Source organism: Polyodon spathula, chromosome 5 (genome assembly GCF_017654505.1).
Source record: "Polyodon spathula isolate WHYD16114869_AA chromosome 5, ASM1765450v1, whole genome shotgun sequence".
Taxonomy (NCBI): domain Eukaryota; kingdom Metazoa; phylum Chordata; class Actinopteri; order Acipenseriformes; family Polyodontidae; genus Polyodon; species Polyodon spathula.
Window position 1 is genome coordinate 19,902,056 of NC_054538.1, and position 23,041 is coordinate 19,925,096.

Consider the following 23,041-nt stretch of genomic DNA (forward strand, 5'->3'; position numbering starts at 1 on the left):
CCGCCTTGAAGGAAACCCCTGTGATATCAGAAACATGAGTGTCACGCTGCTGTATCACTTTACAATATTGTTATTAACAGGAGTTTGCCGTCAGGCTCTGGCTATTAACTCAGTAAACACCCTTGCACCTGAATATTGTTGTCTGTCTGTTTCTCCTGCACCACCTTACCCACTTTGCCACACCCCTCCACAAATAGCAAGACTTTTTTTGAGGCCTATTGTGAATAGTGTAACATTTTGTGTCACAGAGAAACTTTGGCTAGGTACCTACAAAACCTACCAACAAATATCCATGTTATGTAGAAATGCAAAAATTCTAGAAAATGCCCTATGTTTTTTTTTTTTTTTAATAAAAAAAATTGTTGCTGTTCAAACATTTGGGGAGATTTGATAGCTGGGGAATACTATATATATATACAACAAAACAACTTGGATGCAAGGTAAGCAAAAAATATAAATGACACCTAGTTTATTTATTTATTTATGTATTACTTCTGGGTATCTTATTATTATGTTGGCATGCACCCTTCCCTTTTTATTCAATTTAAACACTAGAAACAGTTATTTTGTTATATTTTTATTCAGGTATTTTCATGCCCTCCCCCAACTAAGTTTCAACTTAAAATTGAAGTTACATAAAGTGTTTTGATGATGTTTCATGAATGTCAAACTGTACTGAAACCAAGAAAACATGCATTCAACTTCCTATGCCCTGCATGACTCCGCTCTTCTCTTGCTTTTTATTATCAGCAGATCAGTTCATTATAAGCCAGCATTCTCTAAAATCTGCTTAACTTTTCAGTCACTCCTGCCAACTTGCTGAATCTAGATTGCCTGGGAAGTGCCTCTTAGACTGGGATTCCCAGAAAGAAATCAGGAGCTTTGGATTTGAAGGCTCTGCAGCAATGGTGGTAAGATTTCATGTTTCTGTCTCAGCATCAGCATTGGATCATGTGTGCTTGTGGCGGGTTTTGCAACAAGACCTAGTCCTGCACCCCAGACATGGGTTGAAGGTTGACTGGCTGCCCCATAATTCGGATGAGAGGACAATGCATTGTATTTAGATTGCTGATAATTCCTCTACAAATACTAATTGCATTTGTATATTTTGTAATTGGTTTTATTAATGTTCCATTAAAAAATAATATATGCTTCTGAGTCTTTCTGAATCACTAAAGCAGCAATAAAGACATTATGCATTGTGTCTCACAGATTGTATCATAAAAAGAATACCAAATGAAATTAAGTTGAAACCAATTCATTATAAACAATCTGATGGGTGACTTTGGAAGACATCAAATTGTGTGTGTGGTTTATCTATAAATAAAGACATCATAATAACAAACAAGGATACAAAGTTATTAAAAAGAAATCTAAAGTAAAATAGTCTAATTTCATTAATATTCACAATGTAATACTTCTAGTGATATGAGACCATTGTGACCTTATCATTAGTTCAACTAAAGGTTCAGTTAAATAACTGAGAGCTCAGTTGGAATGAAAACCAGAAGACACTGAGGACTGGGTTCAGGAAGCCCTGGTAGTGTATTATCTGAAAGAAATATAGAAAACTTCAGAGTGAAAGAGAGCAAGGGTTGGGTCTGATTCCTGTAGGGTTGGGGTTTGATCTGATTCATGCAGGCTTGGGTCTGATTCCTTCCAGGTTGGGGTTTGTTCTGATTCCTGCACGGTTGGAGTTGGGGTTTGATCTGATTCCTGCAGGGTTGGGGTTTGATTTGATTTCTGCAGGGTTGGGTCTTATTCCTGCAGGGTTGGGGTTTGATCTGATTCCTGCAAGGTTGGGTCTGATTCCTGTAGGTTTAGGTCTGATTCCTGCAGGGTTGGGTCTGATTCCTGTAGGTTTAGGTCTGATTTCTGCAGGGTTGGGTTTGATTCCTCCAGGGTTGGGGTTGGGTCTGATTCCTGCAGGTTTGGATCTGATTCCTACAGAGTTGGGTTTGATTCCTGTAGGGTCAAGGTTGAATCTGATTCCTGCAGGGTTGGGGTTGGGTCTGATTCCTGCAGGGTTGGGGGTTGGGTTTGATTCCTGCAGGGTTGGTGGTTGAGTCTGATTCCTGCAGGTTTAGGTCTGATTCCTGCAAGGTTGAGTCTGATTCCTGCAGGTTTAGGTCTGATTCCTGCAAGGTTGAGTCTGATTCCTGCAGGGTTGGGTCTGATTCTTGCAGGGTTGGGGTTGGATTTCATTCCTCCACAGTTGGGTCTGATTCTGCAGGGTTGTATCTGATTCCTGCAGAGTTAAGTCTGATTTTTGCAGGGTTGGGGTTGTATCTGATTCCTGCAGGGTTAGGTCTGGTTTTTGCAGGTTTGGGGGTTGGGTCTGATTCCTGCAGGGTTGGGTCTGATTCTTGCAGGGTTGTGATTGGGTCTGATTCCTGCAGGGTTGGGTCTGATTCCTGTAGGTTTGGGTCTGATTCCTGCAGGGTTGGGTCTGATTCTTGCAGGGTTGTGATTGGGTCTGATTCCTGCAGGGTTGGGTCTGTTTCCTGCAGGGCTGTATCTAATTCCTGCAGGGCTGTATCTGATTCCTGCAGGTTTAGGTCTGATTCCTGCAAGGTTGAGTCTGATTCCTGCAGGGTTGGGTCTGATTCTTGCAGGGTTGGGGTTGGATTTCATTCCTGCACGGTTGGGTCTGATTCTGCAGGGTTGGGGTTAAATCTGATTCCTGCAGGGTTGTATCTGATTTTTGCAGGGTTGGGGTTGGGTCTGTTTCCTGCAGGGTTAGGTCTGGTTTTTGCAGGTTTGGGGGTTGGGTCTGATTCCTGCAGGGCTGTATCTGATTCCTGCAGGGTTAAGTCTGATTCTTGCAGGGTTGGGATTGGGTCTGATTCCTGCAGGGTTGGGTCTGTTTCCTGCAGGGTTGTATCTAATTCCTGCAGGGCTGTATCTGATTCCTGCAGGGTTGGGGTTGGGTCTGATTCCAGTTTTTCAATTCCAATTAATTTTTGAAATCAATTCCAGTTCCTTCAAGGAATTGGAATTTATATTTTAGAAACATAATAATTGTTGTGATTGTTCAACTGCTTTCATTTTAAGCCAATTTAACCCTTTGCATGCAACACTCAAAGAATATCACGGATATTTGCAGAGCTTTTTGAAATGTTATAGTAATAAAATAATGACTTTGCATGAATCGCATTCTTGAGGAGTTTGACAAAACGAGTGATCAGGAGAGGATTTATCAGTATGCACTACTATGAAGAGGTATGTGATAAATACAGCGAACACGGGGTGGGGCAGGGCTGGAGATGCAGTACTGAGTGTCCTGTTGATATGCACTGCCTTTTAAACCTGTTTTGCTGTTTAAAAAAAAAAAAAAAACAGCGCGTGTGAAAATAAATTGGACCTGACATGCCTGACAGGTGCTGAATAAATGCACCGCTAAGGGTTTTAATGGGCTATCAGGAACTTCAATTGAAGTAATCTGTTGCCAGTGTGAGAAGCTAATTTGAATAGAATACTGCTAATTGCAATTTTTATCAATGATGTGTTGGAATTGTAATTATAATTGAGAATTGATTTTAAAAAGGAATTGGAATTGAAAAACAGGAATTGACCCCGACCCTGAAGACAGTAATTACACAAAGCAGTGTGGTCCTGATGTCAAGTGGCAGCTGAGGTGTTTCAGAAATAGGTTAGTCTGTCATCAGTGGCTTTGCCATGGCATTTAAGATTTTATTTCATGCCATGTTAATCAGCTATCTGAAACAGTCCAGTTAATTCCATCAAATGCATTAAAATAGACCAGAGCTGCCCAACCTTTTGGGCTGAAACAACCTGGACTTGCCAGTATTCAGATAGCATTGACTCATCTAAGTGAAAAAAAACTTTCAATTTTGATAGAATGACACTATAGCAAAAGGGTCACAGAGAAAACCATGGTTATTACAGGAACCCTTTTTTTGTGTTTAAGACTCAAAAAGTATTACATAAAATGTCCAGATCGGCGGCACTAGTTGGAGTTTACATAAACAACCACTTCATTATTCTTCAAGAGGTGGCCTGGAGATAACCCAGGTCATGACACACACACACACACACACACACACACACACACACAATGCTCTAAGAATGCAGGCAGCTTGTGAATTCTCATTCAGCGTCTGCATGTAACCCAGACTGTCACCAATTGTTCGTTTGACAGATTTTTTTTCTACAGCAGCAAAGTTCTCATTTAGCCCAAACAAGAACTTCACAGGTCATCCCCAGGTCACATAAAGATACGATCAGGGCTGTGCAATCAAATCCTTAACTATGAATGGATGTATTAAAGTATCAAAAGAATGCAATTGAGTTTAACATTAGGATGATTTTGATGATTGTTTTGTATTGTTTTTTTTTTACAAAAATTCCATTGAGTTTGTGATTGGAACATACACTTACTGGTTTCTTACTGGATACCCAGAGAAGATATATTAAACCCCAGTACAGGATTACAGCAATCAGACACATTTATGAATGCTGACAACACTGACTGAATTAACAGTGATTTGTGGCTGTGGCAAAAGCCTAATGTGCAAATTGTGACTGTAATAGAAACTGAAAGTCAGTACATGTGTATTACTTTACTGTCTTAAGTGTTATAAGAAATGTCATGAATGTTTCTTGCTTTTATTAAATTGCAATATTATTAATAAAATGATGCAACAAAGCATAAGAAACAATGTGTGTGTCAAATGAGCCCAATACACCTGCTGGAATGCCTCTCAACCAATTAAAACCAATAGAGCGCAACTTAGGTCACTAGTTTGTTAACATCTGGTATTAAGTTTTGAAAACCAATAATCTATGAAAGGTGCACAAAAAAAATAAATAAATAAAGGGTTAGAGAAATTAAGGATTTGCAGAAATTCTCTTTTAATAAAATAACCATGTTCGACCACCAGGTGGTGATATCCTGTTAATAGAGTAATCAATAAAACTTTATCTAGCAACAACATTTTTGCACATCTGTACTGTGAGTATTTTTTTAAAAAACTAGATTTAACACATGTAAATGCAAACAATATTTCAAGCAATTTGGCTTCTACTTATGAATTCTTTTATTTTTTTATTTTTTACACGCAGTGATTAAGTTTTTAGTGAAAGGGAAATACAGCTGTCAAAACTGGTGATAAATAGCATAGAATGGTATGATTCTTAATCCTTTATTGTGTTACAATAGGTTCAAATGATTTTTACTCATGTTTTTTTATGATGTTTGTGAATGAGATTAAAATAAACGTTGTTGATCAGCTTAATGCTACTTTTTGTAAAATTATGTTGTGCTTACAATCATTTATCTGTTCCATTATCAATCAGATTACAAATATACTGCATAAACATGAGAAAACATCAACATGTTTAGTTTATTTCACACACATACATTTTAATTTAAAAATACAAAAATAAATCTAATACATGTTTAAACGTGAATCTTTCAAAACGCAGATAACTAGTGAAGTTTGTGTCTGAGTGTAGTTGCTTCTATTTTGTCAGATTTTGGTTCTTTTTAGTAAACTAAACATGTTTTTCCCTTTCTTTTGGCCAAAATGGTTGGATAGATTAGTCTAAAATTTTAAAAGCTGACCTGCCAAGAAAGTTATATATCCAGGGTCGGCAACCTATGGCTCCCAAGCTATACCTGGCTATTCAAATGACCAAAAATGGTACTCTTGAATAAATGTTGTTTGTTTTAAAACCGTACTAGTAGCATCCTCACAAATGTACCGCTGCTCGACTCATAGTCATCATACCTCACTTTTAGGTCCACCTACCCTCTTGTTTCCATTCCTGGAGTCTGTTTTACGATGTATAGGGTTTGATTTGCTGTAATGATTCTATTTAGTTTAGCTCTCTTGCACAAAAAAGGTTGACGACCCCTGCTGTAGATGATGATGCCATCATTATTGGAATATCAAACAGGCATTCTGATGGTGGGTTAATGTAATGGCAAACCCCGTTCACACTTACTGAGTCGGCCTTGGGCCACCTCTGGGCCGCCTCAAAATTTCCGTTCACAGTTGAGGTTTTCGGGGGCCTGAGTACGTTCACATATGTGGCTGAAAAGGAATCCTAAATTGCGGCGAAGTGCTTGTCGGGAATGTAAACAGTGACGTAAACACCGCATTCCCGGAAATTAACATAAGAGATTGAGCTGGGAAATTTGCAGACGTAAAGATGACCATCTTATTTTTTGCAACACTGTTGGTACTGTACTTGTTGCATAAGATACGATAAAGGCGTGTGTTGACAGTGTAGTCGGTTACTGTGGAAAGAAGCGATCGTGTTGTATCATGCGTAAATGCAGCAAACAAGGACGTGTACATTACATTAGTCACAATACAGATTATTATTATTATTATTATTATTATTATTATTATTATTATTAATAATAATTAATAATTATTATGGTGACTGAATATGCAATGTCGTATGCATTATTTATCAATATTGAGATTTACAATCTTAGTTAATCTTCAATGACTGTGTGTTGTGTTGTGTGTGTGTGTGTGTGTGTGTGTGTGTGTATATATATATATATATATATATATATATATATACACACACACACACACACACACACACAGCGCGAGAGAGCGCAAATTTGATCGTTTTAATGAACCTGCTTTACTCTGGGGGAAACAAAAATTCTGCATCGTCCCAGGTGCTACCCCTTAAAACCGACATTGTTTTGATCTACTATGCTCGGCCTAGTAGGGGAGTGGTTTGATATACGTCACCGCACTGACGCGTTAAGGCCGGCCCAGGGCCTGCGTTGGGTTCATATATACAGATAGGCCGGCCCTGAGGCGGCATTGGTACTTTAGGCCACATCAAAAAGCTAATCTAAATTTCACCCGGCCCAGGGACAGCTTTTCATTTTTCGAGCGTTCACACATGAGAGAGGGCGGGCCTAAACCGCAAGCGTGAACGGTGTCAAAGCATGTATAGTTCAAACTACTGTAGTTTATAAACTAGTATTGCAAGTGTCCAGCCCAGTACATGGGATATAGCCCCTATAAGGATCTTAAATAAGGAATGTTTAAAAATTAAATAGGCGGGACAAAAGAGTGAGGCGTGGACTACTGAAACAGATATTGTGCATGCCCATATGACTAGGAGATGCATATTTCTGAGGGATTCATTTCATGCTGTGTTGTGCGTCTGTCTTTCTGTGTAGCTGCTGCAGCCTGGTTCCAACCATGCCCGCTCTTGCCCGCCTGATATAAGGTGCAGCCTTCGTGCTGTGTTGAGGTGAGTGTGCTGACTGAGAGTGACAGCAGTAAGCTGAAATCATGTGAGAGCTGAAACAGCGGTACTAATTACCGGCAATCCAGTTCACAATAAACGGCCTATGCAACGCCAAAGAAATCCCTTGTTGCAGTGTCTCTTTCTCTCGCTGAACCCGTGGCAAACCGGTGCCACAATACCTTTCATCCGTATAACATACAGTACATAGTAGCTCAGTGGTATTATTATTCCTGCTATTGCTACTATGGCTTTTTTCTTTTTTTTTTCTTCTGTGGAAAGTACATGGAGTGAATGCACATTTATCACCAGAAGACATGTTCATATAATTTCAAGGTCAGAATTGAACCTGGTTGAAAGGGAAATAAATGTTATGTGTTTTCCTAAAAAACTATAACCATATTTTCCCAACGTATCATATATGATACAATTTGTAAAAAAAAAAAAAAAAAAAAAAAACGTGTTTTTTTTTTTTTTTAATGAGGTTCAAAATAAAGAATTTTGGCAAATTATTATTATTGTGTGTGTCTGTTTTTTCTCTCTGGAATTATAGGGTTAAACGATGAAGTATTTGGTAGAAATAAAATAGGCGACTATGCAAGATAAATAACAATGCCGTTTCACCAAAAATAGTGAGTGACCCGTCCCCACCCCAGTCTACACTGCTATAATTGCGCAGAAATAAGCTGCAATGTTTTCATGATCATAAGGATAAAGAGTGGGTTTAAGTCTTATGGATAATTTAGTAGTAATGTTTCTTTTTTTAAAAATAAAAAATCTTGTGTCCTCCGACAACACACGCTTACTACAAAAGAAACCGCAAAATTGTCTTCAAGCCAATGGTATTTTTCTCTCGTAGTTACCAGGCATAGTTCTTTCATATTGTCCAGCCTAAAGAAAATCGTAGAACAGCATTTGTCCTATGAAAAAAAAAAAATATTGAAGGCGTGTCACTAGGCGGAGTTTGTTATTCGCCGGCCAATCAAAATATTGTTGGCCTACAAGGGCGCAGGGAGCTGGAGGTAACCGACCGGAGAGCTAGTGAGTCCCGGGGAAGCGAGTCTCGGAGACGCCGTGAAAAAAAAAATCAACAACAACAACAAAATGCCGAATAAAACTAAAAAAGAAAAGGTAATGCACCGTGAGCCCTTGAAACAGAAATATGATATCTTGGTTTGTTAAAATGAAAACGGGAGTTTAATTTCAGTAGGATTTTTTTTTTATTTTCAACAAGGCCTACCCTTTGAATCACGGCAAGAAGCGCCCTACCTGCCCACCTCTGTGTGGTGTTAATATTGATCACAGTAAATGTATTATTAAAATAAACCAAACGGCCTGTTTTTTTTAAAATTTTGAAGTAATACATATTGTTATCGTTTTGTGAGAAGACAGCCCAGGCCAATTTTGTAATTTGTATTTTTGAAAAATAAAGTACTAGTTCCTTGTAGGGGAAACGCAAATATCTATATTTTATAAGCATACGTTTATTTATTTATTTAATGTAATAATGGCATTGGCCGATGTGTAAGTCATATATCGGTTCTGGGTATCGGTAGCTGTACAGCTTTGTTTAAGTCAATACCGTTTTTGAATATTGGTGTAATAATAGTTGTCTGAAGATTACAGTTTATTTTGTTGTTAATTGTGTGGAAAATATCATGTTGAACAGAATGCGCTTGGTCATTTCATTGACTTAGGTTGCTCCATTGGTGGCGGATGAAAGCTACTTGTTTCTTTTCACAATTTTATAATCAGATTTCTTGAAATATACAGTATTAATTTAGAAATAAACAAAATGATTATATATATATATATATATATATATATATATATATATATATATATATATATATAACGTTAGTGTACGTGAAATATTTCAAATAGATACTGTACCGGACAACGGTAATTGCGTTTTTTTGTGGGAACAGAAGTCATGACAGTAAATTTTTGTATTGTCATCTATACCCACCTCTGCAGAACCAAGTAGACTAGCTAGCCAGTCCATAATCGAACAACGAGAACCTGACTTACGCTTAATGTTTCAAGATGCGTTTAAAATAACGAACACAAAAGCATTACGCTAACTATTATGTATCTATTTATAGTGTGTGTGTGTGAGAGAGATTTAATGTATTAATTATTTATGTATATGGATTGGAACTCGCTATCTAAATTTTAACGCAGGGTGCTGGAGAAAGGACGTGGTAGGTACACATTCCGGGGTAAAATGCAAGTGTATGAAATATAACTTCTTATCTGCAGGAGCCAACAAAATCTGCTAAAAGCAGCACTAAAAACAGCAGCGGAGGAAAGGACACAGCTCCAGAGAACTCAGAAGAGGTAAACCATTTATTTATTAGATTTATTTATTTTTGATAATTTTTAAATGTTTGGTTTCAATAGTCAGTGCTACGTACGGTTGCTGATGTTTTCTTTGAGGCTTGATATCATTATGTCCATGCGTCAAGCAAAGAAATCGTTTATTTGTTTTATTAACACTATTTTATTTTGTATAATACTTATTTGTTGGTGTAATCTGGATTGTAGGTTTTTTTTTTTTTTTTTTTTTTTTAAAGGAAAGTATTGTAACGTTTTGTGTGCATCTTTATGACTAACTAATTTTGTGGTTGACCTATTAGAAATTAAGAAACAAATATTTAAAGCAGGTGGATTGACAGATTAATTACGTTCTGGTAAGCCATTTTTATTTAATGTTTTGTTTACTTTGTGCTGCGTTGTGCTGTATTTTACTGTAGAATATTATAGTTTTAGAAATTGTTTCTAATAGTTCATAGCTAAAGGTATTGGTTACATTTGACTGTCTATCTGTAAAATGAAATCAACAAGTGGTGATTCAACATCATGCAATGCAAACATACTGACTCTGGGCACTTACATGTTATCTACATGCAGTCTGTTTCTGTATTGTGTTTTTAATAGTCACAACTGAAAATGCTGATTCACAGATAGATGGTGGTGAATGGCAGTACAATTGAAATTGCCTTACTAGCGAGTTCTGTGTATTTGCCTACAGCAAGGAGCCACAATGTCTTCAGCGGTAACATGTTTAATGTACCTTTTATTGAGCAATCACATGACAGATTGACAAGCTGTGACTTCAGCTGGTATGGCAAAGAGAGATTTGCTATGTCCACAGCAAAAGAATCAGCAACCCAGCGGTATTCATTGTGTGGATTTCTAGGGAAGTAGTCCTGAAACTTATCGTAAAGGGCTTTTTAAATGCTGGTCAATTACCTATTTGGTAACAGAGACATCAAACTCCTTGTTCTTTTCAATAAATTCAGACACAAGTGGGAACATGCCATAACAGCATTCTGTCATTCGTTTCTGCGACAGTTGCAGGTTTCCTTTGAATTCCTCAATTTTGCAGTGCTGCTCAAAAATATTACCGCCTTTTCCCTGCATTGCTAAATGCCATTAATTTTGGTAAGTGAATACATCTGCAAGGTATCCTAGCTAAAGAAGCCAATTTATTATCAGTAAAATCGTCAAAGGGATGCTTTTTTCAGTGAGGAATGAACACCCCTCTTCTCAAAGCTTAAATAGACACTGCAGCATCTTCCCACGGGAAAGTGTATTTCAGTGTGCATTGATAGCTGTTCATGATCGGCTCCTAATTCACAGTACAAAGCCTAAAAGAAACATGCATTTAAAAGCACCAGGCTCAATATAGTTGACAACCTTATCTACTGCATTTAAAGCTTCATGAAGTTCAGACATTTTCTTACAGGCCAGAGCTTCACGGTGTCGAAAGCAGTGGAATTACTTTGAACTTTTCTGCAGCACTGGCGCCTGGGATTTCACTGCAGATGTTGATTGCAGCTGGTAATATTAATTCCTCACAATTTGTTTGCAGTTTTTTGTAATATGCATTGCAACCATGTAGTACATATTCATCGCCTTCTCTGAAACCATGACCAGTTTTTTTTAAAAACATGTTGCTGTTTAGCTAATTGGTCAGCTTTCTTCTGGAAAAACTTGTCTGCAATCTGGATGCTGTGTCTCAAGGTGCCGCTTTATTTTCCAGTTCATATTTAAAGCAGAAGACTGGTGGTAAAAAACACATTGTTTACATAATTACTGCTAATGATTTGCATGTGAATAATATTTATTTTGAATATAAGCACAAAAAGTATAGTGAAACTAAAGTCATAATCGTGTGCACTGAACATAATATTTTGTAGATTGTTTGGTGACCCATCAGAAACCTTGCCTCAACCCATATCGCGACCCCCTCTTAAGGAAACGTTGGCCTACACCAAACAGCGAGACGGTCTTAAAAAATCAGTCATTGTCGCAAAGGAGTTGAATGTATCCTACCTTGTTTACAATGCATATTGCAAAAAACGAAAAACTGCACAACTGTCAGTATGTTTTCAATGCATGATGTTGAATTGAACATTAAAATTGGTATTCGTTTATGTTGCAACACAATTTTAAATTGATATTGTAATGTCAAGGTAAATGAAGCAATTCAGGCAAGTATTCTCACCTCAAATTCAGTTTATTTTACAAGAATGAGCAGGTCAATAAAATTAATGCAGTAAAACACAGGATAAATAAAAGGGTTAAAAAAAACAGCCAGGTAACACACAAAGCTAACAGTCTCTGTGTGTCTGACTCTGTAAAAAAACAACAGGTTCTCTTCCACAGCTCCAAAACACTCTTCACCCAGCTTCACCTCTGCGAGGCTTACATTTCTCTCCATTGTGCGTGCGCCCCCAATCACAGACAGGCATTACCATCCCGCCACCCATTATCTCAATGCGTCCACATAGTCCATAAATCCCCAAGGATGCTCTCCTGCAAATGCATGTCTTCCATTGGTTGCAGTCCCATTGTCCACACGAAGGGGACCCTTAACTCAAAAGCCTGGGCTGGCTGTCGTGTGAAAGAATGGTTGTAGAAGTGGCACTACAGGTTTGTAGGATTCAACTTGACTTGAATTCTAGGTTGTAAAATTCAGCTTGACTGTTTTATATAACATAGCCATGGAGCTATTACAATTTTGTGCTTATCACAAATTACTTTAAACACTAAATGTTTTTTTTTTATTTAATAAATATATCATTGAGGTTTTATAGGAAACCACCATGAACACACACACACACACAGGTGTGTGTGTGTATATATAATCACACTCGTTTTAGCCCAAATATAAGGCAAGGTTTTTTTTCTTTTTTATGAAAATAAGATTTGAGAAATACAACTAGCCTTGTCAAGGCAAGGCTGTTGCAAAAGTGTGTATTGAGTACAATATACAGTAATGAAAACTGATAAAACTAGCTGCAGATATCATGTGAAAGAGTGTATTGAAAAGGGGTCAAGTATCAAAGGGATTATGAAGAAGTTATGATGCAATTTAAGATCAAGGTTATCAGAAAAGCTGATTCATCTAGCAATTATCATGCTGCTGAAAAATGTTTGTCACTTAATACAACACCGGCAGGGACAAAACAACTGCTATTGAACCCCCACTCAGAGGAATTAGTTTTGTGGGTTGTCTATTTTTCTTAATTTCCTTGCTTACCTAACAAGTAAGTAGTAGTATGGCATTGTCTTACCTGCTTTATTTAATGCCATCTTATCAATCGTTGTGTACTGTATCACAGTGTCACTGTCAGTGGTCTGCTGTTCTGTGACCGTCTGTAGCCTGTGATCACAGACAAAGTATGACAAGAATGGGTATTATTGCTCATAAGACGATTGCTACACGCATAAAAACTAATTAGAGTATAGATATTATTGGTAATAAAACACATTACAGTTTTGGAAATTAGACTCACCATGCAGTGTTGATGACCCGCCACAGGTTTTGGAGGGTCCACAACTCTTATTTCTTGTTGATCCCCATTTAGTCGCTGCCTCTGATCAGTGGGATCCCGCTGCCTCACTGGCATTTAAAAAAAATTATGGTTGTGGCCTCTGTTCCCTAAGGTCTTCGACGTTTTCAGCAGCTGTTGCCATGTGTGTTTACCATCTTGTGCGTAACTTCCGGTTTTTTTCCGGCCAGCGCGATTTTTGAGTGGGTGTGGCAATAAACCACACAAAGTCCTTCATATCTTGGTTGTTAATATTTTTTAACTGGTTAAAAACTATTTTATTTATATTGATGAAATCTATCCCAAAATGTATTGGTGTGTTTGACCTGCAAGATACACTTTAATACAATTTTTTTACTAATAATTAATTTGATAAAGCAAACATTTTAGCAAGCTGTAAAACTGTCAAAGCCTGAATGCTTGTATAGTGTAGTTACAAATAAATGAAACATGGCTTTTTGATTGGTTAAGAAGTATTTCAGTTAAAATACCAAGAAGTGAATAATTTCTGGTCATAGGTTCATTATTCCTGTGTTCATTTGGATCACCATAGTTTATCCTGAACTGTTTTATTTATTTATTTATTCATTCATTCATTCATTCTTTCATGTATGTATTGCACTATTTCAGCACAAAGTAACAGTAGAAATATAGCAAATAAAAATAACTTGATTCACTGACTTGCAGTGTTTTGTAGTATACTGGGGAAATAAACAAAAATGCTCATACCCAAGGTTAGTTACTGGTCTGCAGTTTCTAGTGCAGTTCTTTCTATATCACCATGCAGATACACTCACCCCTCGGTATATAGCACATTACTATACTGCCATTCTGTTATATTGTGTTCTGGAGTTGGAAATTGTTCTGCCTGAAATTTAAAAAGGATCTGGTAGTGTACATATTGTATTTAATTATTTATTTAGGCTATGTTACTGTATTTAACAATATGCCATTTTGTTTATCAATACACTTGTAAACTACTGGTGAGGTGTGTCATTTTTTAATTGTACTGTTTGCCGTTTAATTGTACCGTTAGTATTTGGCAATTGTTGACAGTCTGTAAAGTAATAAAGTACATTACATGTATATTACAGTTACATTATTTGTTGGCTTAATTTTACTGTGTTTCAATATTTATTGTTGCCCTCGTTCTATACTGAAGAGAATTTGTTGGACACTGACACCCGCGATTAACTGAGAGGGTGGTGTTTTGTCTTTTTGTGATATTTATTGTCATGATTATCATATTGAGAAACTCCAGTTGTGGCATCCCTATTCAGAGCTGCAGTAGTTGTGTGTCTCATATAAAAATGTTTTAATACATGGTTGGGTTTTGCTTTCTTTACTTTTGTTCTGTGTAGTACTTCAGCTCCCACAACATTGATAGTAATAGTCACAGTGCCTTCAATATTTCTGTCATTACAAAAGGAAAAACATTATTGATTTAATCTATTTTAAGAATAATGACATGATGTACTTCCTATTACGCATAATTGCTAAGGTACAATTTCTCCACCAGTTTGCAGCAGGAAAGCCTATGCTTCTGCAGACAAAAGTAAATGCTGAAAGGCTGTCATTAGTTGAGCATTTAAAATGTTAGGGTCAATTTATTAGCGTGTAAATTATTGTTTTCACTGGTGCTTGGAGAAAAAGTAGTGCCTACCTAAAATGTATTAAATGTAGGTCTGTGCATCAGGAGTGTCTTCACTATACAGTGCATATCGTGATGCGAGGGATATGAATGCAAGTGTGAAACATAAAAATTTCATTATTCTGTCATTTGATAGTGCAAGTGTTTGGAATAAAGCAGGTTTGTGTCAAATAAGATTCACACAACCGCTTTGCTTTTATTTTCTGATTCATCTTTTAAAATAGTTATTTAGAACAAAATTACAAATGCACTAAAATAATATAATTACAAAATCAATACAATCGGTCAGTTTTAAGGAAATTAGATTTAGAAATTTTGCAAAACAAATATGACAGGTTTTAAAAAAAGAAAAAAAAAAAAAAACACAGGTCCGCTATTGCGTGACGTGGAGGAAGAGTACCTACTGGTTTCTCCACCTCGGGACTGTCTGAGCCAATGTGACACTCCCTTCATAAACCCCAGCATAGTTCGGCCTCTTTGCACAGCCCAGATGCAAACTTGCTTCGTCCAAGCTGTGTGATTCATCCTGTGCTCCCAGTGGCAGCGCTTTAACTGGATGAGCCACTTGGGGACCCTGTTTTTCCTCTCTTTTTTTTTTTTTTTAATGTCCTAAGGCTGTGTTTTGACAAAAGAACTACTGCACATTTATAGTACAGATCAGTGGCTGTTTCATGAGTTATAGCCTCTGAAACACCAATGCTGTTAGACTGAGCTCAAAATGACAGCGCTTCCAGGAATTATCTTGTAGTAAGCCATTATATTGCTCTGAATGCAGGCAGAGACAGCATAGCAGCAGGGGTAGGGGCGTGGCAGTGGCCCCCGTGTTTGTGAATTTATTGTACAGCAAGACCTTACAATATGGAAAAATATCCCAGGAGTAAATAAGTTGTGTAGGACTCACTTTACCTCAGTGAATTAACTACAAAACAAAGTGTGCCAAATAGTAGTTCAAGTTAAACCATTGTTTTGTTTATTCCTGAACTAAATAGCATGTAAAGTTGACAATGCATTTTATTTATTTTTTTCATTTCATTCCTTGCCATTGCCTTTTCTTCACAGTAAACAGTGGCCATCAACACGTTTTCATAAAGTAATAACATGAGGTTTACTTGTGCCTTTTTGTAGCTGAACAAGCAAACGAAAACTGAAACTTTAAACACTTCAAATAAAACAAACATGGAAATGCCGTCAAAGTGAAGGGGGGAAAAACTCACTGTTGTATGCATCTGTTGGTCACAGATACCTTTTTAAAAAAAAAAAAAAAAAATTTAAAAAAAGGTAGGGGCGTGGATCAGAAAACCAGTCGGTATCTGGTGTGACCACTATTTGCCTCATTCAGCGCGACACATCTCCTTCGCATAGAGTTGATCAGGCTGTTGATTGTGGCCTGTGGAATGTTGTCCCACTCCTCTTCAATGGCTGTGCGAAGTTGCTGGATATTGGCGGGAACTGGAACGCACTGTCGTACACGTCGATCCAGAACATTCCAAACATGCTCAATGGGTGACATGTCTGGTGAGTATGCAGGCCATGAAAGAACTGGGAAATTTTCAGCTTCCAGGAATTGTGTACAGATCGGCGGATGAATGGCACGACAGTGGGCCTCAGGATCTCATCACGGTATCTCTGTGCATTCAAATTGCCATCGATAAAATGCAATTGTGTTCGTTGTCTGTAGCTTATGCCTGCCCATACCATAACCCCACCGCCACCATGGGGCACTCTGTTCACAGCGTTGACATCAGCAAACCGCTCGCCCACTTGACGCCATACACGCTGTCTGTCATCTGCCCGATACAGTTGAAACCGGGATTCATCCGTGAAGAGCACACTTCTCCAGTGTGCCAGTGGCCATCGAAGGTGAGCATTTGCCCACTGAAGTCAGTTACGACGCCGACCTGCAGTCAGGTCAAGACGCTGGTGAGGATGACGAGCACGCAGATGATCTTCCCTGAGACGGTTTCTGACAGTTTGTGCAGAAATTCTTTGGTTGTGCAAACCCACAGTTTCATCAGTTGTCCGAGTGGCTGGTCTCAGATGATCCCGCAGGTGAAGAAACTGGATGTGGAGGTCCTGAGCTGGCATGGTTACATGTGGTCTGCGGTTGTGAGGCCGGTTGGACGTATTGCCAAATTCTCTAAAACGACATTGGAGGCGGCTTATGGTAGAGAAATGAACATTCACTTGTCTGGCAACAGCTCTGGTGGACATTCCTGCAGTCAGCATGCCAATTGCATGCTCCCTCAAAACTTGAGACATCTGTGGCATTGTGTTGTGTTACAAAACTGCACAATGCAGTGGCCTTTTATAGTCCCCAGCACAAGGTACACCTGTGTAATGATCATGCTGTGTAATCAGCTTCTTGATATGCCACACCTGTCAGGTGGATGGATTATCTTGTCAAAGGAGAAATGCTCATTTAACAGGGATGTAAACAAATGTGTGCACAAAATTTGAGAGAAATAAGCTTTTTGTGCGTATGGAAAATTTCTGGGATCTTATTTCAGCTCATGAAACGGGACTAACACTTTACGTGTTGCGTTTTATATTTTTGTTCAGTGGATATATTTTAATTCCAGGCTATAAGGCAACAAAAGGTGAAAATTTTGAAAGGGGGTGTAGACTTTCTATAGGCACTGTGTGTGTGTATGTGTGTGTGTGTATATATATATATAATAAACTTGTGTATGAACCCTTTGCCTTCATTGGTGCTTAAATAGGGTGTGTTGGGAGTGGAGTCCAAGGAAAAGATGGTCTAAAGACATTTTACAGGATGTATTTTAAGACTCTTGCCTTAGTAGTGAGGGGATGCATCAATTTATTACTTTTAGTAAATCTGCGGTCGCACTTTCAAGTTTCATGTAATGTTGCTGGAGTTTGAGGTTTAAAAAAGTGACTGGGATTGTGTTAACACGATCATGCTGAAGTGGGCTTCTAGGACCGCCATCGTGTAACCACGATACAAAAAAGTACAGGGCCGTCGTACTTTGCAGTACAGGCTTGAGAAACATATCGGTGGATAGGGCAGGGACTGACGATCACTTCCTGGTAGGTTTTTTTCGTGTTACGTCACTGAGAGCATGCAGCGTACCAAAGTTAGGCCACTTGATGCTTCTAACTAACAGAGTTTTAAGCAGTTTTGTTCCACTTGCTTAGACTAAACTTAGTACGCTTGTTAATGCCGATTGCACCACAGGCGGATCATCAGTTAAATCGGACTAAACAAGATCCTGATTGTAGCGTACCAAATCAGATGCGAGATGATCCTGTTCAGGTGGACTCTGACTTAATCTCTAACCCATTCTGTTAATCTGTAATCCATTGTATTCTAAGACCAAAAATTCATTTATATCTAAATAAAATGTTCCAACATTTATACTTGTTATTTTTTTTCAGTTTTTTTACACCAGTGGAAAATAGTCCCTTTGACTTTTTATTGCTCCTCAAAAGGTTAAACAGTCTATTTATTTATATGCTGTAGTTTTAATGTATTATTAAATTCAACAAAACTGTTTTATGCACACACTGGTGTTGCAAACATAAATTTAATGTACTTTTATATCTTTATACAGCCTACAGTACCATAGCAACCTGCTATCTCATGTGAGCAAGAACTGTAGAAGGCACTAAACATGTCAGTAAGAGAATTTCGTGTTCAGTTGCTTTGGAATGAAATGTAGTCCTTTTCTATAACTTTGTAACCAATGTGCATTGAAGCTGCCTGATATGATGGAGATTTGACATGACTAAGAAACACTTGAAAGAAAATGTGTATGTGAAAAGCTTTTCTGTTTGCAAAGCTAAACATTATAGCCAAAATAGGTTGAAATATGTTTTGTTTTTGGCAAAAATGAATAATATACAAAAGGTAACCCATGGATTAGATTGAGGAAAGCAGCTTGTTTTAAAATATTTTAGGTTTCATAGAAGTTAACATACTGTAGATCCATGGTTACCTGTAATAAAATAATTTCACTTGGAAAAGTAGCAATTTTTTTTTTTTTTTTTAATTTTAAAACCTCATAGGCCTATATCCTGTTTTTTTCTTTTGATAAAATCACCTTTGATCTATGTCAGAACAAAGACCACATTGTGTTTTTTTTATTCCTGCTGTAAAACATTCTGCTCTATTTGGAGCTTTGCAATATGTATGAGCAAAGTGATTCATCTAAAGAATAGAGGGACAGATGTACTGTAGATGTCTGCCAGAATACTTTGAACACCTCACTTTGAAGATTGTGTATTGTGATACAGGGACTAAACTACATTTATACTTGCCTTCAGCCACCGTCCGTCACTCTCTGACAACACTTGCTCACAGAATCCCTTTGAGTCTCAGCCTGTGTTGCACCTATTGGTTCCAGTTTTGTTTGGTGCATGAAATGGTCATGAGTAATGGCGTTACATGCCAAAGTTTCAGCTATACACAGATGTGTAAAAGTCTTAGACATGTTGCATTTTTCTACTCTGATGCATTATGATCATCAACAATTTACTCAAAGCCTCCACTAGTGTGTTCTACTATTTATAACAACCTTGACTTGTATAAAGAAGGAAAAACCTGTTTTTTCAAGGTGTGGTATCTGAAGCATAATCAACAAGTACAGAGAAACATCATCTGTAATTGACAAACCAAGGCCTGGAAGACCCAAAAAGCTGTCTAACAAGGATGAGCAAGATAATATCCTTATGGAATAGAAAGAAGACAAGTGTTGAATTGACAACAGAATTGGCAGAAGGCACAGGTGTCGTTGTCCATCAAATCAACAGTCACTCTTCAGGACTTGGAGGTATTGCAGTAAGAATACCTCTGTTAGAAAGGGGAACAAGGGTAAAATATGCACAAGAACACAGAAATTGGACTGGAACAATGGTCAAAGGTGCTTTGGACAGTTGATGGAAGTTTGCTAAAAGATTAAATCAGACAGACAATGTCTGGTTGAAAACAAGGGTTTCCCAGACTAACTTACTGACTTTAATTTTTTTAGGCACAACAGCAGCTACAGACTGCAAGCAAACGCCCCAGCAACAGCACCCCACCTCCTACCCAGCTAAATAAAATCAAATACTCCGGGGGACCACAGATTGTAAAGAAGGAAAGGCGCCAGAGCTCGTCCCGCTTCAACCTCAGCAAAAACCGGGAGCTGCAAAAACTACCTGCTCTCAAAGGTAGGCAGTTTTATTTGTATGCTTCTGAAAAGTGTTGTTTTGTGGACTTATATCCACATTTCACTTGTTACGTGAGCTGTAGAGGTAAAAGCCATAAAAGCTAGTAAATGTAACCTTCCTTTAAAAAAAGAAAACAAAAACAAACTATTTTCCCAGATCCTACAGTCCCTATAAAATCTTTCTGATCTATCCATAGTCTTTACCCAAACTTAAAAAAAAAAAAAAAAAAGTTTACTAAAATGAATTTCTTATGTTGGAAACTCATACTATAATCAATAATAATAATTTATTTTGAAAATCCTTCCTAAATTCTTGAATCCCTCCCCTCAAGGTATAATCACAAAGAAAAAACTTAGGATACAGCAGAGTGCCCCCAAGCGCCTTCGCAATAACTATAATTTGGTAAATTTCCTTAACCCTGATCATTAGTATTGTGTTGGTATGGTATTGACCCTTTGCGGTCCTATGTCCGACATTACAATTTTCCCTTTCCGGTCCGATGTCGGACCATGTCGTTTATTCTCCGGAAAAAAACAAGAAAACGGCGGAGTGAGACAGATGGGAGCCGAGAGAAGCAGAAAAAAGGGGGGAGGGGGCAGATCTGAGCAATACGCATAGCCCCTGCACCACAGAGATAACACGGACACAAACAAAGAAGATAGTTGCTTCCGCATCCAGTGCTCAAAGAATATCACTGACATTTGCAGAGGTTTTTGGAGATGTTATAGTAATAAAATAATGACTTGGATCACATTATTGAGGAGTTTGGTGATAAAACGAGATGATTTATCAGTATGCACAACTATGAAGAGATGTTTGTTAAATACAGCAAACGAGGGGTGGGGCGGGGCTGGAGATGCAGAACTGAGTGACCCGTTGATACGCAGTGCCTTTTAAACCTGTTTCACATGGCAAAACGACATCAGTACTGCATCTCCAGCCAAGCCCCACCCTTTGTTTGCTGTGTTTTTCACATATCTCTTTATAGACGTTCATACTGATTAATCCTCTCCTAATCACTAGTTTTATCACCAAACTCCTCAATAATGTGATCCAAGTCATTATTTTATTACTATAACATCTCCAAAAAGCTCTGCAAATGTCTGTGGTATTCTTTGAACGCTGGATGCGGAAGCAGCTATCTTCTTTGTTATTATCTCTGTAGTGGATTTTTTTATGTTTGTTTCATTCGGCTCCTATCGGTCTTACTCAGCCATTGAAAGGTTTTCTCGGCTTTTTACGGAGAAAAAACGACTGGCGACCCGTGCTTTACGTCTTTTTGATCTTGGACAGGGTCCGACATTGGACAGGAAAGGGAAAATTGTAGTGTCGGACCTTGTCCGACATAGGACTGCAAAGGGTTAAATAGCGTGTGTAAAATAAACAATGCGTGTGAAAATAAGTTGTGCCCGACATATGCTAAATAAATGGACCACAAAGGGTTAATGGGCTTTCAATAGATTTTAAGTGGGGTTCAACGCAGCTACAAGTCACAACTAAACTAATGCTTGGTGTAACTGACCCTGTGTCAAGCAAGGAAGGAATTTTCACATCTGCTTGCTGGATTCCTCTGCTTGACTACTACTGGGTTTCAGAATTGAGTAACCGTGCACTGCAAAACCAGTGAAATTAACACTAACTTTGCACTCTTTTCCCATCTTCTCTGTTTGCTGTTCTTGATTGCAGCATGTTGTGTGTGAATATTATTTAATGAAGTTTAAAAAAAAAAAAAAAAAAAAGTTTTCCTAACCTTAAGCTTCAGTACGCTTCTCTCTGTCTTGTTTTTTTTTTTTTAGTGCAAAGCATACATTTGGCAGGCTTTATAGGCCTCAGTCATTTAGATCCCTGCAGTTGTGTAGTGTTGGGTGATATACCGGTACCCACAATATCTCAATACAAACATTTTATGATACAAGCCTCAGGCCACGAGCTGAGTCGCGATAATGTCAGGAAGATGATACTACCACGATTTGACATGTCCATCATATTGTGTGTAGCATGTTGATCTCTTGTGAAATTTGAGGCAGAATCTCATAATTGGTATGATTATTTCTAAAATATTTTGCTGAAATCATTCTGTAGAACTTTTGCACTCAGGACTTTTTTTCTTGCATATACTTGCATTTTGTAAATGCATGTGCACTGCACACTAGCTCAAGCAACCTTTTGTATTTTATTTTACTGGTATCTTATGGCTGACTAATTTTATATTGACTTCTGAATGTAAATAGCCTCTCCAGGACCTAGCAGATGGTTTAAATCTTACTGAATAGGCTGGTTACAGTATAAGTTTCCTTTCAAGTAGGTAATATTAACAAATGGGTGTTTCCCCTTTTAAGACACCCGAACCTGTGGCTCCAGTGACATTGCTTCCCGACAGACTACCTAAAAAAACGACATCTGATGATGCAAACTCGGAAAGCGTTCCGGTGTCACAGATCTCGTTATCAGCAGAGGCTATGCCCCTAATGCAGTGGGCTACTGCAGTCTTGCAAGTGCCCTGACCTGCAGCAAGGGGAGAAGTGCTATATCTATGATAAGAAGCTACAGCTGCTTCTGCTGCCCCTCCTATCCACCCGGATTTTCTATTTCAGCTGCAGTCCACATGGGAATACCTGGCTACAGCCGCAGCTGTCTCCTGCTCTGTGGACTCCTTGTAAAAGGTGTTCGAAGTGGACAAACTTGGCCTGACCCATTTTCCGGCTCTTGTTCAGCCTACCAGCCTGTCCTTGCTATCAAACGACTGGTGTGCCTGAACAAGCAGCGCTAGTCTGTTTACCGCACCCTGGGAAGCTATAACAGCATCCTTGTATCTTACCAGCCACACCTTATTGGGTCCGTTGCCGAGACTCACAAGCCCTTTTTTCAACAACTGAACGAGCCTAGCTTGGTCTCCAGGAACCTGCTCCAGCTGTCCAAGCTGAATGGACAGGTGATAGGCAGGAACTTTGCAGCACTGGTGGCTGCTCGCAGGCAGCTTTGGCTCTCCTAGCCACGTGCGCTTGCTGGAAACAAGATGGCATTGTTGGACGCTTCTAGTCACCCCAGGTCACGTTTTTGGTCCGGCTGTGGACGAGATGCTGCAACAGGCTTAGCGTGCACTGGCATCTAACAAAGAACTGGTGCGTCT

At 38.4% G+C, this 23,041-nt stretch overlaps 1 protein-coding gene across 1 annotated transcript in view; it reads left to right on the top strand.

The window, feature by feature from the left end:
- Positions 1 to 8,183: 8,183 nt before the first annotated feature.
- Positions 8,184 to 23,041, top strand: part of LOC121315690 (serine/threonine-protein phosphatase 2A 56 kDa regulatory subunit delta isoform) — a 29,269-nt gene continuing 14,411 nt past the window's right edge. Inside the window, exons 1-3 of the mRNA XM_041250002.1 lie at positions 8,184 to 8,379; positions 9,511 to 9,588; positions 19,731 to 19,911. Coding sequence (XP_041105936.1) covers positions 8,353 to 8,379; positions 9,511 to 9,588; positions 19,731 to 19,911 — 286 coding nt within the window. The 5' untranslated portion in view covers positions 8,184 to 8,352. The remainder of the gene's footprint in view (positions 8,380 to 9,510; positions 9,589 to 19,730; positions 19,912 to 23,041) is intronic.